The sequence below is a fragment of the Bacillus rossius genome, chromosome 1 (genome assembly GCF_032445375.1).
Source record: "Bacillus rossius redtenbacheri isolate Brsri chromosome 1, Brsri_v3, whole genome shotgun sequence".
NCBI lineage: Eukaryota > Metazoa > Arthropoda > Insecta > Phasmatodea > Bacillidae > Bacillus > Bacillus rossius.
The window spans coordinates 233,820,173-233,842,638 of record NC_086330.1 but is presented as its reverse complement, the minus strand read 5'-3'; the positions used below and the strand labels follow the sequence as shown (position 1 = coordinate 233,842,638).

At 40.6% G+C, this 22,466-nt stretch overlaps 1 protein-coding gene across 2 annotated transcripts in view; it reads right to left on the bottom strand.

Annotated features, from left to right (window-relative positions):
- The window catches only part of LOC134527357 (ribosomal protein S6 kinase alpha-5-like), a 736,083-nt gene that overhangs the window by 42,983 nt on the left and 670,634 nt on the right, over positions 1-22,466 (bottom strand). For both annotated transcript variants that reach the window (XM_063359971.1, XM_063359970.1), the window contains exon 4: positions 9,255-9,370. In XM_063359971.1, the coding sequence (XP_063216041.1) occupies positions 9,255-9,370 (116 nt within the window). The remainder of the gene's footprint in view (positions 1-9,254; positions 9,371-22,466) is intronic.

Genomic DNA, 22,466 nt, shown 5'->3' with positions numbered 1-22,466 from the left:
TAGGATCACTGTAGACATAAAGGACAAACACATGGAAACACACACATACGATAATAACATGGCACAGCAACCAATTAAAGTTTTCCTAGAGTCACAAATACCTATAGGTACATTCGAAGGCAAAGCGTTCGAAGATATAGAAGAGTTCCTACACAATTACAATACAATTGGAGAAATCAACGGATGGACAGACCAGGACCGACTACAGCGGTTAGGACTATATCTGCGAGGTACAGCCAAGAGGGCGTATGAAAACTTACAGACAGTACAGGACTCAAACAGGACGTGGCAACAGACGGTCGAAAGATTAAAAGACTTGTTTACGCCGCCAGACAAAATTAATAGACGCAGACAAGAATTGCTCTCTCGAAGACAACAGACAGACGAAAGCAGTCTCTTGCATGTAGAAAATATAGTGTACCTAGCAAAACGCTATAAGGCAGATATGAAGGATAAAGAGATTTTGGACATTTTGTGGAAGTCACTTTTACCATCTGTCGTGGACAAGTTGATTTTGCAAAACATTCATACGTTAGATGACATGAAATCATGCTTGAGAAAAATAGAAATAGGAAATAGTAGGTACAAAGCCAACATTGAAAACACAACACTTAATACAGAATCATTAGAAAAGGAAATAAGTAATTTAAGAGAAGAAATACATAATTTAACAGTCAACAAAGCTAGCACGAAACAAAACATACAGCAACAAGACACCCACGAAAAAACAAGAAAACCACAGTACAGGCCAACGGAAGTAAGATACAGGGACAGGACATTTATAAACAATAGATCGGGATATAGAAGCAAACCTCCACAGTATGCTCTTAGTAATAGTTGCGCACAGTGTCAGCATGCTCAAAACTTTATGCGACAGACACATTACAGGCAGTCGCCGAGCCAAAATAACAGTCATAGAAGAGAGCAGCGTGCGAATTATGACAAAGCTGAGAATATACGAAGAACTGAAAAGAGACATGAAGGTTTGAATGGGAGAACGTTCAATGAACGAAGACAGTACGAAGACAGACAATGGAGGAATAACAATGAAGATGATAGGAGCAAGAGCAGAGACATAAACAGGGATAACTGGCAATACAGAAATAAGAACAGGTCGTATGAGCAACATTCAAAAAACGAATATTGCAGGGAGTGAAAACAGTGATTCCCGCGCTCCCAAAGCAGAAAAAAATAAACGGAAATCAATCAAGAATAAAAAGTAGTTACGCCGAAGTTAGCAAGCGAAATGCTATGCCTGATAATAAATGCATTTCGCTGTATAGAAACCAATATAGAGCAATTATTAAAAAGATGCCTAAAAGAAAAGAACACGAAGAGCCAAGGTGTGAAATAAAAATTTCAAGAACGTCAATAGCACAAGAGAAACAACACTGTGAATATGCAACAAGGAGAAAGTCAAAGGATAAGGAAGGTCAAGAAATTAATGGTCAAGCGCAAATAGGATCTTATAACCGAGACACAGAACAAGAAGTCGGAATAAATGTAACAGAGAACGACAGATTTAAGAAAGTAGCACAGGTAAGAGGACCAAACAAATTCCAGGATACATGCGCAATGTGTTTTTACACAGGACATCATTTAGATAAATGCCCATTATTTACCAATCAAGATTTTGAGTGGCACACAAATGTGTCAGAAAGGTTCAAGGAATTTCAACGTAAGTTTGGTTTGCAAAATAAACAATCCAACTTGCCGTGGAGAGAGAACAATACACACAGGAAGTATCGCAGCAAACTTGATGACGCGGCGACAGCAGGCGCGCGTGCACCGCTACAAATGCAGAGTAAGCGGGGAGGCGACGTAGCTGACAAACAAGGTTGTGACGAGGAAGGAAGAGAATCAGCTGACCACATGCGGGAAAAAAATAACAAGACACGAAGAACGCCCAAGGTCGCTGTCAAGATAGGAGAGGCCACTAGAATTGCGTTAATAGACACAGGAAGTACGCGCAGTTGCATTGCGTCTACTATCGTCACCAACCAACCACTAGAACCATTGAAGGAAAAAATCACACTTGTGGGAGCCACAGAATCACTCCCGACTCCGACACACCAGGTGAAATTAAAATTTAGTATACAAGGATATTCATACACACATACATTCCTGGTAATCGAACATTTAAGTTTAGATATAATACTTGGGTGTGACTTTCTACAAAATTACAACGTGGTCCCATTTATGAAAGAAGGTATAATTGTCATGGAAACAGCAAAATCCCAGAAAATGATTCAAATAGAAATGATAAATGAAAACTTCCAAACATATGCAGGTTCGATTCAAGAATGTACTCGTAAAGTAGAGGAAATGCAGGACGAACAAGCGAAGTCACCATATGAAGGAATAAATAAAAAGTTATCTCAGCAGGAACAAGCAAAGTTACGACGACTTATTAAAGAAAACGAAGATCGCTTTGCATTTAAAATACAAGATATCACAGAAACTAAAAATTATCACATAAAAATCGAACTGACAACAGACAAACCGATCCACACAAGACCATACAGAATCGCGCCAAAAGTTAGAGAAGCTTTGATGGCACAGGTGCAGCAAATGGAGGCAGCCGGAATTATCGAGAGGTCGGACAGTGCGTACGCAGCACCATCACTGGTGATACAGAAGAAGAACGGAGGAATACGCTTAACAGACTTTCGTCTCTTAAATAACTACGTCAAGAGAATGTCATATCCTTCACCACGAACGGACGATATATTACAGACGTTACAGAACTCGCGATACATAACATCACTGGACCTATTTTCAGGATTTTACGCTATACCCGTAAGGAAGGAAGACAGACATAAGTTAGCTTTCACTATTGACAAAATAGGGTTATACCACTACAATAGAATGCCAATGGGACTTTCAAACTCACCAGGTTATTTTCAAGAGTTCATTGATATTTTATTAGGACCACTGAGGTGGCACTCTGTGATAGCATACGCAGACGACATTTTTGTTATGGGAGACTCATTCGAGGAACATCTACAAAATTTACAGGATGTATTTAACAGGTTACGGCAGTTTCACGTTAAAGTCAACCCTGCAAAGTGCAAATTTGCACAGGATGAAATAAAAATATTGGGACATTGTATAACACCGAATGGAATAAAACCAGATACAGACAAGGTGGAAGCCATAAACCGTATGACACAACCAAAAAACATTAAGCAGTTACGGTCATTTCTGGGCATGACTTCATACTTAAGGAGATACATAAAAAACTACGCAACAGTGGCAGAACCATTAATAGAGCTTACAAAAAAACAAACGAACGTCCATTGGGGGGTAAAACAGCAAACTGCTTTCCAACAGTTAAAACAGGCAGTCTCGGAAGTACCACTACTAGAAAAATTTGTTGAAAACCGAGAAACAATTTTAGCATGTGACGCATCACAAACGGCAATAGGTGCAACCTTAATGCAAAAGGATGAACGCGGAAACCGTCACATTATAGCTTACGCATCAAGGAAACTGACATCCAATGAAACTCGTTGGTCAACAACAGAACGAGAATTAGGCGCCATAAAATATTTCTGCCATCTGTTTAAGCAATATTTATATGGCAGACATTTTATTATTGAGACAGACCATGCTAGCTTGAGATACTTAAGAAGCATGGCGGAACACAATACGCGAATACAAAAATTTGCCACATCAGTTGCTGAGTTCGACTTCGAAGCAAAAATAGTGAAAGGTGCGAACAATAAAATTCCAGACGCTCTATCACGTGTGCCGACGACAGATGAGCAATACATAAATAAGCGCGTAGGAAACAAGGAATATATAGTAAGAGCATGTCACGCTCGAGGTAATTCAATTTTTCACTCTCTTGCTGACGCAATATTTCCGGAAGAGAATAAGGAAAGTGAGATACAAACAACCATTGCTAAACACATCCACAAAAACTGGGGTGATTACAAAACATTTTACGAAAACCTGGGTAGCCCTATATTGAACAAAGAAAAAATTATACTAATAAACATGAGTAAGGACGAGGTATTAAGTGAGCCTATATTACACGCAGCCGTGGAAATTTATCAGATAAATATTAAGATAATTGATATAGAAACAGGTCAAGAAAAAACATTCGAAACTAAAATGCCTACTCACACAATAGTGCTGCTCAAACATAACAAACATAATAAACAAGTATTCGAAACAGTAGTGTTGAACTCCAGGTACGATATAGGTATTGAACGAGATGAAGATTTACTATTTTCAGTGAACGACATTGTAAACACATCACCCTTCCAAGGAGAATATAGTGAAGACCCTCATATTCAAAAATTAAAAGTAGCCCTTACAGACCCGGAACATGCGGAGGGAAAATACATCAAATTAGCTCGGCGTTATGGAATGAAAAATAATGGGGAAATATATTATAAATTAAATACACCGGGAGGAGAAATTCAACTGACATTAGTCCCTAAAAATTTTCAACGGGAAATTATACAAGCCCACCATGATGCACTTTTAGGAGGCAGCCATTTCGGCATATTTAAGACAATTGCAAAAATACGCCAGGCATATTATTGGGATACAATGAGTAAGGACGTACAAAATTATGTCAAATCATGTGAAATTTGTCAAAGAGCTAAACAAGGGCGTGAAAAACCATCGGGTCAATTGCAACCAATTGAACCGCTACCAATATTTAAACAGTGGGCACTGGATGCCAAAGGTCCACTTACTTGTACCAGGAATGGGAACAAGTATATTCTTGTTATGACAGAATATGCGTCAAGATTTGTAGTTGCTAAGGCAGTACCAAGAATCGACGCCGAGACTTGTGCAGAATTTATCAAGGACGTTATTCTACGTTTTGGATGTCCAGACAGGCTGCTGACGGACAGAGGAACGTCATTTAATAACGAGTTAGTAACAAAACTTTTACAAAAACTGCAGATCAAGAAGCTCCAGACAACAAGTTTCAATCCCTGTTGTAATGGATTGGTGGAATCTATTAACCGTGTAATTGGAGAACAGCTGACAATATGGGCAGCTGAAGACCCCCGCGGATGGGATGAATATCTCCAATACATAATTTTTAATTATAACACGACAGTAAATTCCAGCAGTAAATACACACCCTTTTTCCTTGTACACGGGGTTGAGGCCATGCAACCATCACACGCTGTGCTTGGGAAATTTCCACGTCGGCCGGTAGATTGGGAAAAACACTTACGTAGTGATAGAGAGCAGGCAAAAATAAATATCATGCACAGTCAAAAAACACAGGAAACCAATTTTAATAAGAAATTTAAAGTAAATACATACAAGGAAGGTGATTCCGTTTGGCTTAGACGTAAAGCTCGGCATAAGTCGCTATCATTTAAATACATAGGTCCTTTCCAGGTTGTCAAGGTGTTGGGGCCAGCGACAGTAGTGTTGAGAATGAAGAAAGGTAATAAAATGATCAACGACACAGTGTCAACACGTCATTTAAAGCGAGCATACATAAACCGACAATTCGTACTGTTATCAGAGTGATAATGCTCGGCCTAGTAATAAGAATAACGATAACAATGAGACAGTAAGGCAAGACAAATATATAGGATACTGATATAGCATAGTAGAGTATGTATGAACCTTATGGCATGTGTTTTATTACAGGGGGAGGAGCCAATCATGGAGTTCTTTCAGGGAATTTGGCATCTATTCATACTCAGCATGTTTGCAGTCAGTGTCGTCAGTAACAATATGCCTAGCTTTTGTACTTAAGCGTGTGTGTATTCGGAAAAATATATATATATAAGAGTAGGTAAGTATAAGAATACAACAAGACGGCCGCAAACCCGTTCCAACCAGCAGCCAAGGTACAAGTATATATGAAGAAAAAAGCACCTATATAGGTGCAGGTAAAATAGTAAAATAGTTAATAAATCCTTATCCTATAAAATTCCCTCGCCATGGTACCAATTTTCACTCCCGGGAGTTCACGTTATGTAGCGCTACAGTGGACAAGAGTTAAGGGTCGACCCGTTTTTGTAAAATAAAATAATGGTATAAATATTGTAGATAAGTGTCCATGTCAATAACTTACTGAGATTTCGGATATGAGGAGTAGTTTAATAAAATAAATTATGATATTAGTAATAGTTAATACAATAAATTATAACTTACAGCTTATAATATAGGAGGATGACATATGCTATAGATAGTAGGGTAATGTTATTAATTAGATATACGAAAGAAAAGGATATGTATGTATATATATAAAATAAGAACATAATTATATGGAAATTGTTTTTATGTCTCCATACAAAACTTAATTTTATATTCCATTTGTGTCAAAGATATGTTCCTTTTAGATGATATAATTATTATCATTCCTTTATCAATGTGTCTGTATATTTTGTTGTCCAAAGCGGTTTGTATTGTAATTTGTATATTTTGTTATAAGTTTGTCTTAATCTTGTTTTTGTATTTATAAATTATTTCACCTTATTTTATATATTTTGTATGTAGTAGTTGTCTTGTATGTCGTGCACAACGTTTAGACTCACTTTGAGTGTTGCTGTGAATGTAACATTGGATAAATAAATAAATCAATGATAGAGTAAAATTACGAAAAAAAAAAAAAAAAATCTGGTTACCACACATATAGTCAGAGTATGTTCATATGAATTGTATTGATATATTTATAATACAACTCACATGTATCAAGTTGTTAACACGTTGATTATATTAATTTGTGTCTTGTTATGTTATATCGGTTGTATAAAAAAAAAATTCAATGTAATCACAAATCGGTACCCTCAGAATACTAAATAGAAATGTTATAACAACTATAGAAAGTCTCGCTGTCACACCACGTCAGGAATGCGAGTCGATCCGCGTAACCGACCGCGAGAGAAGAAAGGACACGCGGCGCTCCGAGCATGAAGGCACCTACAGGAAGATCGGGTCCGCGGCCGATGCATCAAGACACCTACGTTCCCGCTCCAAGATGCAGTTCCAGTGTCCTCTTGAACTAGGCTGAGGACAGCCTCTTAATCCAACCAGGGGGAGAGTGTTATGACTCGCTCTGAGCACTCTGGCAAGCGGCTTCGAGGCTCGCCCTGAGTCAAACACGAGGTGTCAGCAGTTTCAACACCGCCAGCGAAACAGCGACGCGAGTCGCCGAAGGCCGACCGCCGCTGCGAGAGAAAAGAGGACAACACGGAACATCAACACGGACGCGGACGGAAGAATAAAAACGACAGCCACCGTCGAGAAGGGGCTTCTTCTGGTCACCGGCGACTGGACGGCTGAAGTCGTGACGCCGGAACCACGGAGCGCCGTGGTCCTCGGCCGCCGCAGTCCGTCGTCGAATTCCTGCCGCGAGCGCGACCCAGCACAGCGTGGGTAAGGAACCTGCCGAGGTGTGGTAGCGAGGCTCCCCGATAATTGTCTAATTTGGTGACCGCTAACTCTATAATAGTACGTGACATTAAATCAAGTCTCTATATTGAATTGCCTTTCATTGTTAGTCTTGAGCCCCTATCACCCTGTCTTAGAATAGTAAATAATTAAGATCATCTTAAGGTTGAATCATAACACTGTGCTGCCGTTGTGGTGTCTAGAATATCTATCTTGTCTCATCGCTGGGTTTTGTCTGTGGATCTCTGTGTTGTGTTATCCACATTACCTGTTTATTATCATTGTTCGGTTCGTCTGTTTGTCGCTGTTTAATCCAAGATCTCATCGTTGCTAACCCACTGTGCCATCTGTGCTGTTATACATTTTTTTTACTAATTCCTACCATGGAATTTTCTGTTGGTTATGTTTGGCTACAATTTTAAAAACTTTTTATTTAGATTAGAATATTCAAACAATTTTAAGCACGTACATTTAGCGAGCGCTTTAGGGTTTTCCCCCTGAGTTTTATTCATAATACCACGAATATATTTGTTCGGCTAAAAAAATTTCTATGAAAATTCCGTACCAAAAATTATCCAAATATCATCTGCGCCTCGAGCGAACTTATGCAGTGGCAAGGAGTCTTGAGGATGGTGGTCAACTGTTTAAGATGGATTCAGAACAATTCATCTTAGATTCTGATATATGTTTTCAAAAATTAATTTAGACGATTTAAACTGAGTGTTATAAAACAAACCAACTTCATTGGGTCACAAATAATAATTAAAAATTCGTAATGCCTATTTAACTGCAGATATTTTGTCACATTTGTATGCATAGTAAAAATTAATGATTTTACAGTTTTGATGTAACACAATACATAATTTGTCACTTTATCTGTACTTTAGTCTTTGTCAAGCAACTAATCTCAGATTCGACAGTTCTCAAAACAGTAACTACGTTCAGGACAACCTCACGTGGTTGTAGATTTAAAAATATATTACAAAAAAAATTGTATTCATAACACGTCAACAACAAGAATTTTCGGATAGTTACGTTATAATTCTCAACATGCATCAATGCAGTTGTGGTTTTGTAGCTCCAGCTGGTAAAACAGCTCGCATTTCTTTCAAAACCCAAAATAACACACTGCATTCACTGAGATCTCGCATATTATTTTAATAATTTCAGGCATCCCATCCCCCCCCCTTCTTGACCAAGCGTTCGCCACTGTTTGTAGTGCTCGTAAACAAACAAAAATCCTGTAATCCTGTGTTGTTTTGAAAGTTGTATTTGGGAAATAGAAACCAAAAGGGACTACTGAGAGAACATAAGTTGAACTGGACAGAAGGAGCGGGGAGCGGGGAGCGGGGAGCGGTGAGCGGGGAGCGTGGAGCGGTGAGCGGTGAGCGGGGAGCGGGGAGCGGTGAGCGGTGAGCGGTGAGCGGGGAGCGGGGAGCGGGGAGCGGGGAGCGGGGAGCGTGGAGCGGGGAGCGTGGAGCGTGGAGCGGGGAGCGTGGAGCGGGGAGCGGGAAGCGGGGAGCGGTGAGCGGGGAGCGTGGAGCGGTGAGCGGTGAGCGGTGAGCGGGGAGCGGGGAGCGGTGAGCGGTGAGCGGGGAGCGGGGAGCGTGGAGCGGGGAGCGTGGAGCGGGGAGCGGGGAGCGGGGAGCGGGGAGCGGGGAGCGGGGAGCGGGGAGCGGGGAGCGGGGAGCGGGGAGCGGGGAGCGGGGAGCGGGGAGCGGGGAGCGGGGAGCGGGGAGCGGGGAGCGGGGAGCGGGGAGCGGGGAGCGGGGAGCGGGGAGCGGGGAGCGGGGAGCGGGGAGCGGGGAGCGGGGAGCGGGGAGCGGGGAGCGGGGAGCGTGGAGCGTGGAGCGGGTTGGGCCGGGACTCACCTTGTGCAGGTGCTCCAGCGCCAGGATGATCTCGCCGATGTAGACGCGCACCTCCTGCTCGGAGAAGTGCTCGCGCTGGTAGAGGTGCGTGAACAGCTCCCCGCCACTCACGTAGTCTGCGACCACCACCACCGCCGCCGTCAGCGTGTTCTACATCACTAGACCTTTCAGCAGTTACCCCAACAAGCTTTTACCTCTGACCGGGTTCCATTACCGACCGAGGAGTTTACATTCGTGGAAGATACTTTCGTGGGTTGAGGACTTGAGATTGTGTGGGCTTTTCAACAACTGAAAACCACCGTGGAATCATCTCGTCCCAGTTACGTCAACACTTGATCATAACAAGCAGCGGCAGTTAATTTAAAAATCTTAGAAAATATTTCCATTTTTGATGGTAACATTTGGGCATGTGGCATTTGGTAGGAAAACCTAATATTGTGAGTGGAATAGAAGCGCTATATTTGGGCAAATAGTATAATTTTAAGGGGGATAAATAGGAACCGAAAGACCGCATATTAGTTTCAGCAGTTTTTTATAGCATCGTTTATCGTTTGATATTGAAAATAATTCTTCTTTAAGGAGCCCACCTAGTGTGGGCTGTGTCTTGTGTGTGTGTTGGTAAGGCAGAATGATAAGGTTGGCGCTCGCTGGTGCTTCTAGCGCGGTGTCGCCTCTAAGTGCATGTATGTATTAGGGCGTGCAGTCTTCTCGTCCTGCATGGAGCAACTATGAGATTTGAGCGGTAATTATAACATTAGATGGCTGAGGAATAAAAATAAGAGACCTGCATTACACCTTTTGAGTGCTTTCAAGAATCTGTACATGGTGTTTCGTGCTTAAATACTCGTATTATTCTGAAAACATGCGTTTCAGCCATTTTTACTCTCCTAAAAATACAGTTTAAAAATGAAAAACGGAAACAGAACCACATATCCACCCTCAGCGCATTCTTAGATGTATTTAGTAGACAGTCACGACAGTTACCTGAAGCTCTGCGCACCGTGTGTGCTCGGGTGTATGTCTGCTTACAGGGCATTATTTTATACTTGCATCCCACGCGGTTAAACTTGCCGACGTTTTGAGCGGCTCTACTTTCACAAAATGAAAAATATATACATCACATACTTTTTTTGCATAATTAATTGGCAAAGTGGCATTTTTAACGGTTGTGTGCAGTATGGCTAGGGAGAATGAAATAGAATAAACCTAAAAAGTACCAATTTTATAAAGTCAATTTGACTGGCTATGTGATATGGTTTAATTTATTTCAGAAAAAAAAAATTACCTAGCATTTTAAAATTTTCGGAACTTTTATGAATTTTAAAGCCTGAATAATTAAAATCGAATGGCAAGTCCGTTGGAATCAACGGGAGGCGCGGAATCAAAACATCCTCTCCTCTGTACTTACCCTTGATCATTGTCGCCTCGACGACGACCTATGTCAGCTCGTCCTTTCCTTGGCATTGCAATGAACACTGTGCAACACGGAATCGTTTTCATAATCACTGAAAACTGTCGAACTTGCCATGAGAACTTTACAACTTATTATTAACCTCAAACTTATTCCTCGAGTTTTTATCAAACACATTTGAATTAATTCGTGGTTATGTCTAAGCTTGCAAAGTCAATTTACCTTAATAGAATGACTTGATCAAAAAGAATGTCGCAAAATTTAATTAAATTCGCTTAAACCAAATATATTCTCAAAATCCACTAACTTTCTTTAACGAAAAAACTATTATTAATGTAACAGATTTCACACAACCGCGCGGAATGAATAACACATCGACGAAAAACAGTTATGCATGGCGCAGCTGTCAAACGGAAGGTCCACCACGTACGTCATCTATTGAATGTAATCGGAAGTGGCAATTCCCATACGAAATTACCAATTTCGATTTTTTCATTATTTCGGCTGTTTCTTTGGGTTTTTCTATGTTCCTTTTTTTTTTAAACCACCCCAGAAATTGAGGCGAACAAAAAAAAAATATTTATTCAAACCGGTCGAGCCATTTTTGAGATTTTGCGAGACTAACGCATTCCAATTGATTTTTTTTAAATATATAGACAAAAAACGCCAGGCGTTGCAATGCTTCTTTAATTTTTTTCCAAATTTTTAAAAGTATGTATACATAAACAGTGTGTGTGTGTGTGTGTGTGTGTGTCTCTATCCCGCTCTATCTCTATACATCTCTGTAACTCTCTATATCTCTATCTATCTCTATCTGTATATCTCTCTATACCTAACTATCTCTCTATATATACCTCTCCCTTCCTCTCCCCCTTTCTCGCTCTCTCCCTCCCTCTATCATCATCTGTCCCGCCCTCCCTCCCACCATTGTTATTCGGACTATAGCAAAGAGGAAATACTATACAATACTTACAGGTATCTATCCATACGACTCGCGCGCCACCTTAAAGTCTGCTTTAAGGGTTGGTGTTATCGTAATATCACCTAGCCAGTGACCTTCCTCGTGTTTCGAAGATCAAGTGTGCAATATTTCATCGAGATCGTATCAGTGGTTTAGGAACACATAGAGGACAAACATAGAAACATTCTAAAATAATTCGAAGTGGCAATTCCCATCCTACTAATATTATAAACGCGAAAGTTTGTAAGTATGGATGGATGGATGTTTGTTACTCTTTCACGTAAAAACTACTGAATGGATTTGAATGAAATTTGGCCTACAGCTAGCTTATAACCTGGATTAACACATAGACCCCACATTAATATGAAATTCCATCCCTAAGGGAGTGAAAAAGTGATAATTTCATTTTATAACAGAAAAAAATAGGTCATAGACATACAAATAGTGAGTGAGTGTCATTTATCTATGTCTGACACACGATCATAAACATAGTAAGGTCTGGCAAATTAATATTTTTCTCCTTGGTGAGACCAGTCCGCTTAGTGGAGCTCGCAGTGGCTAGCAAAATAAAGGCGCTAATAACAGTTTTGTTCTTAACTTCGTCAATAGATAGAGTTGCCTTGAATTTTAAACGCACCATCGTTTGATGCGTTTGTCATGTCTTTAATTTTCGTTTGTTTGTGCCGTATGCGTTCCTATACCATTCATCCGATTGCGATTAAATTTTGGTGACGTGTTATGCGCATGCCCATGAAGGTTACTGAGACAGTATAACTATTTTTCAATAGTTGGAGCACGAATCGTGTCGAAAAATGTGTTTATTTCATTTTATATAGCGGCACTTCGTCTGTTTTTGTTGTATAATTGCGCACGCATGACACAATTTATTTAAATATAAAAGAGAGACAGAGATAGAGTGATATATATATATATAGTAAGATAGAGACGGAGAGATAAGTTGAGATAGAGCGAGGTATAGAGAATGAAATGGGTTAGATAAAGAGATATACTTATAGATGTATAGAGCTATATAGAGACATATATATAGAAGATAGAGATAGTGGGAAGTATATATGTAGATATAAAGAGATAAATAGAGATAGAGAGATACATATATGTATATAGATGTAGATATAGATAAATATATATAGAGATGGATAGATGATTTGTATATGTGGAACTACTTCAAACATATTACAAAACAAAACTGAATGAGGCATTGCAATGCAGGCCGAGCATTAGCTAGATAATGGAATCTTTTCAATATTAGTAATCTCTTATTTTTCAGCTTTTTTCTATATTGCTTTATAAAGTCTAAATTACATACAGACCAGGTAAATAACTATAAACTGTCAGAATGTCTGTCGGGATCTGAAAGTGATATAAATTAATTTTCACACTTGACATTCAAAATAAGAAGACAATTACTAACTACATCTGATTTCGAAAAAGGTCCCCTTCACCCTGTGTTCAGCCCGGGCAACGCCGGGTATTGCAGCTAGTACAAAATAATTACCAAATTCGATTTTTTCAATTTTTCGGCTGTTCCTTTGGGATTTTCCTAATTTTTTCCCCCTAAACTAACCCTGTTGTGCGGCGAACAAAAATAAAATCATTAAAATCGGTCAAGCCGTTTTATAGTTTTAGCGAGACTAACGCACGGCAATTGATTTTTCTATATAGAGATTACATTCCATCATGGAGAAATACAAACAAGTAAACACGCTGACTGACCTTTAATTTTCTGCCTAAAAAAATTTATATTACAACATTTTCTCCTAATTTCTTAGACATAGATTATAATAGTTTTCATAAATGGTTCTAGAATATTCCTTAGAAAACCTCTAACCTATATGACATGCGATCCTTAAGAACAGTTAATCTTAAGTATGCCTTTACTTCCAACACTTGCCACAAAACATTGACTGAACATCATTGTTTCGAACAAAATCGTATGATTAGGCTATTATTATAATAATAAAATGTCGTGCGATACACCAATGCACATGACCAACATCCTTCACGTCTGAGAAAAGCAGTATATAACTTAGCGGAATGCCTAAGTCATTAGTGACTGTCTGCCTGGTGCTTTCCCCGATGGCGTTTATTATTGAATTCATTTTCGGGAATGACTATAACTGTTATAGTTCTGTAAAGAGATACTATGTAATGGTCATAAAAAATCTCTTAATGTGTATTGATAGAAGGCAAATTTTTAATACTAAACGTTAAAAAAGGTGTTACATTTCACAAACTGTTGAAACCAACATGACTTCTTTTGATTCGAACATTCCTTGAAGGCCCCCAAAATGTCCGTCACAGAACCGTTAGATGTTCTACAGATGCACATACAACTCCCGGGAACAGAAGTGGCCGAGATGACACGACCACAGATTTGCGCGTGTTGTGCAACTGCCCCCCCCCCCCCCCCCAACTAACATAACCCAAAAAAAAACTGTTAGCCGCAGAGAAGAGAAAGGCATCTCCGCCTGGCCTCGATTGCGGCGTTGGAGGTTCCGAGTTCCTGCAGCGCATTTCCTCCCACGCGACACCCGCTTCTCCATGGCTCCTCCCATAGAGCAATGTTGGAGTAGACCTACTCTTTTCCTCTGCGCATGGCGCCGTCACTAGCTCGCAATCCGCCTATAGGACAGTCACAATTAGCGGAGGTTCACAATGGCACGCGCGTTCGTTCACAAATACATACGCTTTTAATAAAAACTACTGTTTAAAATTGCACTTCGAAGCACAGCACAGTTTAATGTACCAACACGGAATATTATTTACATAGCAACTGAAAATCACAAAGTGAAATTTTTGTAAATTTATCGCTATAACGTCTTGTATTTTGTAATACGTTTCAAATTATGTCACAAAATATGCAATAAGTGTAATGATCTAATAGCGGTAAAAAGACACGCAAGTGTTCATGATTGTGATCACTTGCGTGGTATTTAGAGTTTCGCAAATAACATTCCGCGAAAACGTGGTATCAAGATACGCGACACAACAACAGATTCCCGAAAGCTATCGTGATTTATTTACAGGAACATCCCTTGAATAATAGTGATGACACGAACATGTTATAACCAGCACCGCATGTCAGACTGAGCCTAAGACATCGGTAACTGTATCATTAAACTGACTAAATGAATGATGAACGCAATAAGATTCAGTCTCTAGTTGACGAGGTCATTAGAAAGTACGAGAAGAGATGGAGCAGCGGCGGAATCCACAATTTCTAAGCGGGAACGAGGGAGTAGGTACCCTGACAAAGCCCACTGGTTTAGTGAATCCTCCGTTATGCCCGAAGATAAACTCCTAGAAAAGGGGTGGGGTCAGGGAGTTTGACTGGGAATTGGTCCCGCTTCGCGCTGATGGCAAGGACTGTGACTACTGACAACTGCAAAAAAAAAAAAACCTTATGTGTCCAAACCTGTTAAATTTAATACCAAATCAGATTAAGTAGTTATATGATAGAAGGGCCCCGCCTACCTGGGCACACATACGGTGTGCACGGCTTCAGAAAACTGCTCGATTAAAAAATAAAAATAAAAAAGCGATCAAGATATCAGACTGACGTTTGTTTACGAAGGTCATTTAAGAATATGCTGAGGACGGATCAGTAGTTATATTTCCGCATTTCGTTTTAGAGTGGAGTGAAAATGGGTACGACACGTGTCTTAAGCATGAAACATGCGATAAACAATTTTTTAAAGCACTCAAATGATCTGCATTACTACATCCGCTATTTAATATTAGTGTTAAAACTCAAATCTCATAGTTTCCCTATGCACGACGTGGACTGCGTCTAGATACCTCGTTACAAGCACTAGCGAGCGATCACTTGTCATCCCGCCTCACTAACACCGATACACCCCTGCCAGACGGGGTCATACCATATCCGAATACCTACGTTAATACTAGAACGCAAAGGAATAATTCAAAAGTGATAGCTGCAGCAGCTGCAGAGGTAATATTGTGAGTCTCAGTGAATGTACTGGTGCAAGGTTAAGGACGCCGAGGCGTGTCTGCGGCGACTACGGTGGCCGGGCTGGAAGCCAGAAGGCGCCTGGGGTTTGCGCAACCCTAACAGCGCCTCGCACCTCGAGTTACTGTTGCTGGCCTCGTCCACCCCGCCACCCATCCACCCCACCACCCGTCAACCCGGCCACCCGTCAACTCGGCCACCCATCCACCCCGCCACCCATCCACCCGTCCACCCATCAACCCAGCCACCCGTACACCCATCAACCCAGCCACCCAGTCACCCATCCACCCCGCCACCCATCCACCCCGCCACCCATCCACCCCGCCACACCACCACACACTGCTTTTAGGGTTTTTCATTTTTTATTGAATAAATATTTTTGACCTAAAATTACTTATTCTTGCATCGTCTAAGGATCGAACCGAGGAAAGATACCGATCGAATTAATCATTATATTAATAATTGATTTTCTGATTTCTAGAGTAATAAATATAGATATTTACAAGATGACGCCCAAGATGGCCGACAAGATGGCGGGCGCCCTGGAAATAAATAATTACTGCAATCTAGAAGTTTTATTACTATAGCATGGCGGTAGTGCCCTCTAGCAGACGAAAAATCTAAAACATGTTGTATCCAAGATGGCGGCCTCCAGCAGACGAAATCACGATGGCGGTCGTGAAATTAGACCGGCTGATGCAATACATACATTAGTATTTCTGGTGGGAGGTCAGTCTGCCTGTGGTCTCAGTGGAGGAATGATCTGTTGCCATTTTGTTTTTTGCTCTCACTGATTTTGAACCGAAGACTTCATGACGTAAGTGTATTTTTATTAAAATGTCATTAACATTGTATTTAAATAATTGTTTGATTATTGTTAATCTTTCTTCTTTTTCTCCCAATAAACACTGAATTTCAAGATGGTGGACATATAATTTAAATATGGCTGAACATTTCTTTTTAAAATAATATTAGTTATTTTGAAAATTTTCCCAAAATATTCTGATAATTACGGATTTTCAGGATGATGGCTGTAACGAAATGTGTAACAGTGACGCCTTTACTTTCAAAGTGGCAGCCATGGCATCATTATTGTCAAGGTAAGGGCTTCAGCGGCTTAGGGTGGCTTGCTTTTAGGAGTCTTAAGAAACTTTTAGAAATTTTGAGACTGTTGACATTTGAGGACTAAAACGGGGAATTTTCCCTCAAAACGGGAATTTTCCCCTCAAAACGGGAATTTTCCCCTCGAAATGGGAAATTTCCCCCCGCTTTTATAGATTTTTTTTGGTGGAATTTTGTTTCTAAAACTGGAAATTTTGGCGAATATTTGGCAAATTTTGAGTAATTTTTTTTTTTTCAAATTTTGAAGGTCAGGGTCAAAGGTCAAGGTCATCCAAGATGGCTGCCATGACATTTCACGATGGCGGTCGTCTCCACAGCTCCACCATCTGGTTCCTGTTTCTGGACATACCAAACGGTACTACTCGAATACAATATTTATAACTTAAAATCCAAGAGTTTTAATTTACCTAACATAAGTTCACATAATTTGCTTGGTATTAAAGAAAAGTAAATAATAGTAGCTCAAAAAAGACATGAGTCCGAGCCCATTATCTGCGCTGTGCTGGCACCTAGTAGCAATTCTGTGAACCATCACGCAGAGCGGCAGAAGACTAGGACTCGCAGCCCTGCGTGTTCTTGGCCTCACAGAAGTTAATTTCCGTCAGGGAATATTTAAAACAGTTTTCAATTAATAGATCTGTTTTGGTATTTTATATTTTATTAATAAACAGTTTTAAACATTTTAAAAATTAAATAACAATGTTTTCAACTATAATCTTATGTTTTATATTGCATAATTATAACACACATTTTTGTATATTAATTGTCAACCTATTGAACAGGATTATAGCTTGATTCACTCTTCCAGGCGATTCTTTTAATGGCGCCGTATAAACAAAAACCGACAGGGTGCCTATCAGCGCAGACCATATGGAAGAGGCTAAGAGGAAATTAGAAGCAGGTAAGAGAGCTGGGGATCAAAAAAATGTACTTTGAGAAAAAGATTGAAAGCTGTAGGTTCTTTTCCATTCTTATATTCATTTCAATAAATTTTATTATTAGGGACCGTGCACGTACCACGTCACGTTTATAAAGGGAAGGGAGGTGGTAAACCGGTTCTACAAAAAGAAGCCTGAGAGGGAGTGATTCAAGGACTAAGCCTAAATTTGCTTATATGTGTAAGGTCCCTTTGGCACATAGTCTTATATAAAGGGCTTGTCTGTTGGGGTATCTCTGGGGCGCTACAAGAGGGCTTTGACTGATGAAATGGAATGAGAACTGGCTTAGCATTGCAGATATTTGGACCTCAGATTTTATGGAATTTCAAGAAAGCAAATCTCGAAAGTTGCTTTTGAATACACTGAAATGAAAGGAGTATCCGACAGATTTAACAAAGAAAAACAAGTTGCCGGCAAAGACTGGTTGAAAGCATTTTGGAAGAGAGATAAATTATCCATCAGAGTGCCAGAAAAATGCAGTGTGGCGAGAGCAGTAGGGTTCAATAAGGTCCAGGTGGTAAGGTGTTATGATAATCTAAAGAACAGCTGTCTGCAAAAACTGCTTCCTGCTCATATAAAATTAAACATGGGCGAGATAGAACTGTCAACAGCTCCAAATAAAACGCCAAAGGTACTGACTCCCAGGGGTAATAAAACTATTTGTAAGATTTCCAGTGCAGTATGCTGTATGCTGTATGAGTGCTACAGGAATTTAAGAGCACCCAGGTCAGATCTTTCCAAGAAAGAGAAGAAACCCCATTTTTTCGAAGATGCTCCTCCTGGAACTTTGAGCCTAGTAAGTGAAACAGGTTACATGAATACGGACCTGTTTCTTGACTGGCTGAAGCATTTTGTACAACATTAGAAGCCATCAGAAGCTGACCCTGTATTAATAATAGCAGACAACCTTACTTCACATTACATCCTTCCTGCATTTTGTATTGGCGACAGAATCATATCACATTCTTAACTCTTCCGCTTCATGCAAGCCATGCCATTAAGCCCTTAGATAAGGTATTTTTTGCTTAACTTAAGACTGCATATACAGCTGAAGGTGAGAAATGGCTTGTTCAACATCCAGGACAAGTAATCAAGATGACTAACATAGCAGGAATTTTTTAAGAGGCCTATTCTGCTACTAAAAGAATACGTCTTGCAGAAAAAGCTTTTAGGGTTACTGGAATTGAACCAATTTACCCAGATGTTATTAACGAAGAACGTTGTTTCCCTTTAGAAACCGATCAGCAAGTCCCACCCCAACCTGCTGACCAACCAGCCCGTGTTTAAAGTCAGAAACAACACAACGAAGAAAGTCAGAAACAACACAACGAAGAAAGTCAGAAACAACACAACGAAGAAAGTGTGGACCAATCGCCTGATGCTTCAGATCAATCGAAGGAACAACAAAATTAAGTTCCAACTCAATGTGCGGACCAATAAAATGAATATACCAGCAGAAAAGAAATCAAATGAAAATTTTCAGAATCTGTGAAGTTAATGGCTAAAGTTCACCAAAATTTTGTTTCATTACTACGGATAAACCTGACAGTCGTAAAAAAAAAAAATATGCCTATCACTAAACCTACTATCTGTATTAAGATAAATTCTACTTCTTTCTATAACCGAGGTAAAATACAAAAAAAAAGGGGGGGGGGGAAGAAGTCGGAAGTAATAACCTTTTATCGATTTTAAAAATATGTTGGAAGAAAGTAAATAAAAAAAAATTGTAAGGAAGAATGCAAAATCAGAAATAATGGTAGAGCTATACACACACACACACATATTATATATATATATATATATATATATATATATATATATATATATATATATTAGGAGAAGGACTAAAGAAAACTATAAAAGCAACTAGCAGACAATAAATAAAACAAAGTTTAATAAAAAAGTGACTTTACAAAACCACATCACACAACCAAGCACAAGCTCGGCTCAAATAACCGAACTTCTCCTTGATGACACAATTACTTGCCCAGGATGTGGAGAATGGCAGTGTGAAAACTGGAAGTGTGCCATCTGCATACGAAGGCAGCGGGAAAGTGGTTTGCGATCACTGTTAGTCGGTACTCTTAACCTCCAAGTAGGTCGAGAGTACGCAAATGACAATTTTTTCTAAAACCTTTTTAGTTTCTATGATTTTTTTTCCAAATTCAACCAAAATTTACATAATTAGTCGTATGTAAATAAAGAACATTGTGTAAAATTTTGAAGTTGACATATTTTATACATCCTTAATTATAACCCGAAACCCATTAGGTGCGTACTCGTACAATCACTTGCCCTATAGGCAAGTGTTTGGGTGCTATTCGTTGTCTAGACACTTTCCCTGAAGTCTTCAGTGGTTTGTAAAAGCTCTACATGTCACTTTTAAGCCCAGCCAGGATGCCCCATTCACCAGTGAAAATTTTATTTTTGTTTTACGTCTCCGCAATAACGAAGTCATTAGAAACAGATAAAAAATGGGGCATTATAGTGTAATCAGAGAGCAAAAGAGGGAATATAGGTATATAACCCCACCCCCGTCCAATCCTAACAATATATCAAAATCTATCTTACTCATACCCTCAACTTCCCCGCCCGGAATGAAATTGTGCGTAGGCTCCCAAGTGTATTTGGCGAAGGAATCGGCCATGGCCTTAAGTTGCCTGTTAAGTGATATCGCGGGATCACGGAAAACAGAACTCCAGATGGTTGGACCGAATTCGACCACAAGTCCTCTGGAAAGTGAGAGTCTAACGTTCCACGGAAGCGCACCACCAGCAATAAGCCCGCACAGCCAGCACAGCCAGCTGGAGATGGTCAGTACGGTGTGCAACTCTGGACGCGACAGTCACAAGCGGCAATCCCCCCCCCCCCCAGAAATCTTCCTCAAGGGGAGGGGGAGGGGGGCTCTGCGGCGTGTCACGTGGCCACGGGCTTCGCGCGCACGTGCAGAAACAGCTCGTCATCCATGTGCAGCCCTCCCCCTCTTTTTTCTCGGGTCCACTAACCAACCGGAGTCCGTTTTACGCGATCATTTTGTCTCTGCGAGTTTAATATTCTTAAGAAATTAATATGGATACACGATATTAGCTACACTGGTAGCACATTGGTTTTTTTTATTACATATCTCGATATTGAGCCTTCAAAGCCTAGACGTTCGCTGAGGAAACATACCAAAAAGGTTTCGCCATACCGTAAACGGAGTGTTGATAAAACTTTCGAGCCCACCCGCGTTATCTTATCCGACCCACAGTATTGCCATTGCGATCGTGAGTGAGCATCCCGCATCCCACATGAGAGTGCGACTGCCTGTACAACACAGCATAGGGCGCCAACTGTTGCAATAATCGGGACTACTTGTAACAAGTTAATTATATGAGATAAATTAACTCTAGCTGCTGAATGGAGCCATTTTAGCCAGTTGCAGCCTTGTAGACTCGTAGCCTCGTAGCCATCTAGCCAAATGTCGTGGTGCAGTTGAAGCCAAATACAGTTAGTTGGAGCCTTGAAATATTGTTTGGTCGTCGTCCAGTAAACTCGAGAACTTGTAGCCTTGTAGCCTTGTAGCCGAGTGTCGTTGTAGCTGGTGGAGGCAAATATAGTTGGAGCAGTTGGAGCATACAGTATACTATTGATTATATCCTACTGGGAGAAACGCATCCTACTGAGTTGAATATTCGTGTAAATGTAAATTCTTTTCGTTATATGCACGTAGTCAAGTTTGTAGTAACGTATTCCTCTGACGAGAGCGTAGCCTATCCCTCTCTCTCGAGAGCATCCCTGTGACGAAATCGTACCCCTGTGACGAAATCGTACCCCCTGTGACGAGATCGTACCCCTGTGACGAGATCGTACCCCTGTGACGACATCGTACCCCTGTGACGACATCGTACCCCTGTGACGAGATCGTACCCCTGTGACGAGATCGTACCCCTGTGACGAAATCGTACCCCTGTGACGAGATCGTACCCCTGTGACGAGATCGTACCCCTGTGACGAGATCGTACCCCTGTGACGAGATCGTACCCCTGTGACGAGATCGTACCCCTGTGACGAGATCGTACTCCTGTGACGAGATCGTACCCCTGTGACGAGATCGTACCCCTGTGACGACATCGTACCCCTGTGACGACATCGTACCCCTGTGACGACATCGTACCCCTGTGACGACATCGTACCCCTGTGACGACATCGTACCCCTGTGACGACATCGTACCCCTGTGACGAGATCGTACCCCTGTGACGAGATCGTACCCCTGTGACGAAATCGTACCCCTGTGACGAAATCGTATCCCCGTGACTAGATCGTATCCCTGTGACGAAATCGTATCCCTGTGACGATATCGTATCCATGTGACGATATCGTATCCATGTGACGATATCGTATCCATGTGACGATATCGTATCCCTGTGACGAAATCGTATCCCTGTGACGAAATCGTATCCCTGTGACTAGATCGTATCCCTGTGACTAGATCGTATCCCTGTGACTAGATCGTATCCCTGTGACTAGATCGTATCCCTGTGATGAGATCATATACCGGTGGCCTGATGGTATCCTTAGGTGAGATTTTATCCCCGCGATGTGATCGTATCCCTGCGTTGAGATCGTATTCCTGTGATGAGAACGTATCTCTCTATGTCTCGTTAAATATGCTTTATTTTTTATGTTCTTCCAAATGTGATGCATACTTTTGAATGTGCTTCAAAATGTTCTTCCTTTTCTTGAATGTGCTAGCAATTGTGTTTTCTTTTCGTTGATTGTGCTTTCAAATATGCTTCCTTTTTGTCG